Here is a 5,414-nt window from a genome sequence, read left to right on the forward strand (position 1 = left end):
CCGATGTCCCTCTTCTTTTTGCCCAGGTGGACACGGTGCACCCTTGGTGGTGAGGGGAGACAAGCATGGCCACAAACATGGCCGACAGTGCCAACCACCTGCCATTCTTCTTTGGAAACATCACCCGTGAGGAGGCTGAGGACTACCTGGTCCAGGGTGGAATGAGTGATGGGCTCTACCTGCTGCGCCAGAGCCGTAATTACCTGGGTGGCTTCGCCCTATCGGTGGCACATGGGCACAAGGCACACCACTACACCATCGAGCGGGAGCTGAACGGGACCTACGCCATCGCAGGCGGCAGGACGCACGCCAGCCCTGCTGAGCTCTGCCACTACCACTCCCAGGAGTCAGATGGCCTCATCTGCCTCCTCAAGAAACCCTTCAACCGGCCACCTGGGGTGCAGCCCAAGACCGGACCCTTTGAGGACCTGAAGGAGAACCTCATCCGGGAGTACGTAAAGCAGACCTGGAACCTACAGGTAGGCCACAGCCAGTCCCACCGCCATGCGGGGTCTCGTGCACTCATAGGCTCAGGAATTCCACACAGGCACCCCAGTCTGTTCAGAGGGGTGCTTCAGATAAGCAGCCATCTCCTTAGTCATTAACGTGGGCCAAAAATTTTCTCACTCCAAGAAGGCAACCTTTACTCTTTTGTGGTCACAGTTGAGAGGGCGGCCCCTGCTTGCCAGCGATGTGGGTGTCTTCACCGCAGGAAACCACTGTCACCCAGTTCATGATGGGTCCTTTCAGGGAGACATCACAGACACCTCCCATTCTTTATTTACCTAGGTGGGTGGGGGGGGGTCCTACTAGACACATTGATTGGCGCTTGATTTTATAGCTTCTTAACATCTCCTGCAGAACATTCTGTATCAGCACACACATAACTGTGCCAACCGGTTTGTGGCTGCCTGATATTCCTTCCTACTCACCACAATTTATTTAACTAACACCTAGTGATGGACACTTTTATTGTTTATAAATAATGCTTCCAGTAATATCCCTCTATACACCTTCTTCTGAGCCTTCAGACAGTATCTGCAAGATAACCCTGAACAGATTCGGTTTGCCACAACAAAGGATGTGTGTGTTTAATTTGTGTGTATTGACAAGTTGTCATCCAGAAAAGTCCCAGAGGCTGTGACAACTTATGTACCTGCCACACTCTCAACAGCACTTGATGTCAGGAGTCAACAGGCTGGTTGACATTCTCCTTCTCAGACTTATGAGTTCAGTCATTCTGATTGCACTTCCTGGTGTGTGTACCCTGTGTTCTGCTGTGTTATCTGATACGTACAGAGTTATGACCACACAAGCTTTTGAGGATTATATTCAGTGACTCCCTTCACTCTTTTAATATGTTCTGTACTAAATTCAGTCTTGCAGACAGATAATAATACTGTGTGCCCAGTATTTTTTATTAGCATTTATTGGATGCGTCTTAGGCCATCCTTTTACTCTTCTCAAAGTCAAATAAGATTTATTGAGTTGTACTTTATATACCATAAAATTTATCCTTTTTAGGTGTGCAGTTCTATGAATTTTGACAAACACATAGCATAATGTAGCCCCCTCCCCAGCCAAGATATATAACAGTTCTATCTTCCGTCAAGCACTCTTATGCCATCCCCCACCATAGCCCCTGGCAGTCCCTCATCTGATTAGTCCTATAGTTTTGTCTTTTCCATAATGCCGCATAAATGAAATCACACAGCATGGTGCCTTTTCAGACTGGCTTGTTTCACGCAGTGTAGTGCATTTGCAAGTCAGCTGTGTGGCCTTGCCTGTCAGCAGTTCATCCTTTGTCCTGGCTGAGTACTATTCTATACCCTTTCACTTTGACCCCGATTTGCTTTGTTTTGCAGGCCTCTCTAGTATGTAACTTATCACTGCTTTGGTTATGAAATGAAATGAAACTTATCATTTCATCTGTGAGGCCTGACAAAATTTTCCTGCTCTCCTTCTTTTCTATCTTCCCTCTTCCCTTCCTTCTCCTAGTTTGGGTTGGTTATATTTTTGTTTTTTACCTATTATGGTTCTTTTATAACTTCAAACAATCAAACTTTGCTTCTTCATTTACAACTGTGAAGAATATCTGTTTCTCTCCCACCAAGAACGATGAGGAAGTGAATTCACTTAGCTGTCAGCCTCTTTCCCATTTTTGTTTTCACTTTGTCGTTTCTGCATTGTCAAGGTCTGTCTCCTGGACGTTGCCTGCAGTTTGAGGCAGCAGTATGTGTAATTGTGCACAGTGCAGCCTTGTAGAGGCAGGCAGGAAAGCACATGTCTCTGTTACACACATCTTAAGGCCTCCTAATTGTTAATAAATAATCGGATTCAATGTAGAAAAATCCGTTCCAGTAGACAACGGATCTAAAAAGTGCAGGAGGCCTCACAGATTATACCAGTGGTTTCTAAAGCCTGTGTGGCTTTTAAAAGGCCGATAACCTTAGTATTCTAAAATTTATGTTGTTATTTACACACTTGAAGGTATTTTAATAATATATAAGATCTTACTGGCTTTATTTACTGAGTGAATAAATGAACAAACAAATTTGATTGTATTTTGCCATGTCAGGACTTAGGACACATTGGAAATGATTTCTGTGCCATTTTTCATTTAACTTAGAATCTCTCTGCTCTCCTCCACTTGTGGCAGGGCCAAGCTCTGGAGCAGGCCATTATCAGCCAGAAGCCTCAGCTGGAGAAGCTGATCGCCACCACAGCCCATGAAAAAATGCCCTGGTTCCACGGGAAAATTTCTCGGGATGAATCTGAGCAAATTGTCCTGATAGGTTCAAAGACAAATGGAAAATTTTTGTAAGTATTGTGTCTTTTTCCCTTCACCTCATACTCCCAGGCCTGCTTGGACAACGAGGGGTAACTTGGACTTTCCATTACTGGACCCACACCACCGCGGGAAGTGGCTACACGTTATCACCTGGCACACCATGTTACTGGCCTGCTATAAGACAATTCCAGTCAAAGCTGTTACTTGTAATTCAGCATTCTTTTTGCCCGGTCTGCGTCCAAAGTGAGCACACTTCTTGGGCACCGAGGGACATAATCGAAGGATAATGTTTTTCAGTCACATAATCTGCTTTTAATGGCAAATGTAGGATGTTTAGCAATGTCTGTGGCTATGCCTTCAAAGTACAAACACCACAGTTTGTTCATTCACATTTCATCCAAGATCTCAGACTTTACTTCTATTTTTACTTGGAACAAAGTGCTAGTAGGGTGGATATTAAATAAGATTTGCTGAGAGTAACTCGAATGAAAGGTAGTGCAGGTAGATCACAAGCTGGTTTGCACACTTCAGCCTTATAACCTTAGAGATAAGGTGAGCATCCCAAGATCTGCTCATCGTTGTCCTTAGTGGTCAATGTAAATCTCAGTTCTAAGGTCCTAGAAATGCAGTCCACCTTGAGGCCACGTCTGTGGTCAAGAGAAGGTAAGGAGCTGTCTTGGTCAGGTGTTAACCTTATTCCCGAGGTGCCTTGGCCAAGGTGACACAGTGGCACTGCCAGCAAGGCACACTCACTTGTTCGTCACTGCTCAGTGACCCTCCAGAGATGCTAACTGGGTGCCTCAGTGGACAACTATTCCATTCTTACGTTGGACACTTACCAAGGGCAATGTAGGCCCATGATCAAGCATGCAGAATAATACTTACCTAACTTTGTAAACTTTTCTTAGCAATTAAATGTTTTTTTCTAAGTTTCTATTTTAAGAATTTTCCTCAGACTTTACCATAATACCTATTATTTTGGAAATGATTTTAAACATGTACTCCTTAAAAAAAAAAAAAAGTGATCCTAAAAATAAGTACAGAGCTGCCAGATTGACACCAGCAATGCCTGGAATGATGGCTTGAGGCAGCGGTCCCCAACCTTTCTGGCACCAGGAACCAGTGCTTCTATGAGAATCTAATGCTTGATGATCTGAGGTAGAGCTGTGGTGGTGATGCTAGCTAGTGCTGGGGAGTGGCTGCAAATACAGATGAAACTTCGCTCACCCACGCACTGCTCACCTCTTGCTGTGTGGCCCTGTTCCTAACAGGCCACAGACCAGTACCAGTCCATGGCTTGGGGATTGGGGACCCCTAGATTAGTGGATACAGTAATGGCTACTGGCAGAAACCCCATGGTACGGGAACATCTTTTCTTCAATGCAACACCTATCAGTTCATTTCCCCCTGAGGTTTGGACTTTTACTATCTTCTTAGGAATAATTTCCAACACAAATGTCATGGGACTACATACACAGCATCTTGATGTGATTAAGTCAGCTCAAATTGTATAACCTAAACAGTGAGTGAGACCTCCTGACTTCTCGCTGGTTCAAATACCTGCTCTCAGACTCGCTGGAGGACAGCCACAGTCAGGGAGGGCCACCCACTCCGCAGTTAAACAAGAGGGTTGCTGTAAGCAGCACCTGCACTGGGACAGCCCAGGGGCTCTGCCAGCTGTCTATTCCTTCCCCACTGATTCTTCTCAGGCTTCATTCACATTTTCCTAAAGAATGTGTCTCCTGCCTACTTTGCAACCATTCAAATCAGCTTGTCCTTCCATGAACCAACATTTAAAGGCATCCATAGTTGTTTAAGGCACCAAATGCCAGCAGTGTCATGTTGCATTGATTATGGTCATCCCATGTACCTTAATGACACTGCTGACTAACCAGTATTATCTTATATTTTGTTTCTCTTCACTTATTTAATGTCCATCAGTCCCACTTATTCTGAATGCCATAAACTCAGGTACTGATCGCCATCACTCAAAACAGTGTCTCAGTGGGAGAAACCTTTCTGGGTAAAGGGACATTTAAGCTGCGTACTGAGCAGTGAGGAGAAGGCAGTTAGTGGAGAAGGAAAAAAAGTGTTCCCAGGCAAAGAAAGTGTCAGTGCAGAGTCTTAAGGGCCAGCACCATGACCTGAGCATGGCTTGGCCAGGAGTGGGGACAGGAGTGACAAACTGTGCAACAGGGAGGCATTCGCACCAGACAGGAATTCCTTTCTATGCGGGTGGATTGTCCACTCAGGAACACTTTGAGAGTGAGCAAGGAAGAAACGTAAATTAGAATAAAGGATGAAGAATGAAGGCTGTACCTTCGGTTGGGTTCCACAAGATGGATACAAAGTCCAGAGGAGATGATATAAGCACTGGTTTTCAACCTCATATGTGTTTGGGAACCACATGGAGGTTGGTTAAAAGCACAGATTACTGGGTCACCCCAGCCCCGAGTATTAACTCACTAGGTCTAAGTTATTGCCCAAGAGTTTGCATTTATGACAAGTTTCCAAGTCATGTTGACCCTGCTGGTCTAGGGACCACATTTGAACCTATTGGAGATGCCCGATACCTACCTAAGCTATAATAAGAACAGTGATCATTTGAGATTTTCAGCATTCA

At 44.9% G+C, this 5,414-nt stretch overlaps 1 protein-coding gene across 2 annotated transcripts in view; it reads left to right on the forward strand.

Moving 5' to 3' along the window:
* The first annotated feature begins 33 nt into the window (after positions 1 to 33).
* SYK (spleen associated tyrosine kinase) overlaps positions 34 to 5,414 on the forward strand; it is a 44,004-nt gene continuing 38,623 nt past the window's right edge. For both annotated transcript variants that reach the window (XM_006914926.1, XM_006914927.1), the window contains exons 1-2: positions 34 to 479; positions 2,660 to 2,820. In XM_006914926.1, coding sequence (XP_006914988.1) covers positions 66 to 479; positions 2,660 to 2,820 — 575 coding nt within the window. In that variant the 5' untranslated portion in view covers positions 34 to 65. The remainder of the gene's footprint in view (positions 480 to 2,659; positions 2,821 to 5,414) is intronic.

The sequence above is a fragment of the Pteropus alecto genome, unplaced genomic scaffold (genome assembly GCF_000325575.1).
Source record: "Pteropus alecto unplaced genomic scaffold, ASM32557v1 scaffold256, whole genome shotgun sequence".
In the NCBI taxonomy this organism is placed as follows: domain Eukaryota; kingdom Metazoa; phylum Chordata; class Mammalia; order Chiroptera; family Pteropodidae; genus Pteropus; species Pteropus alecto.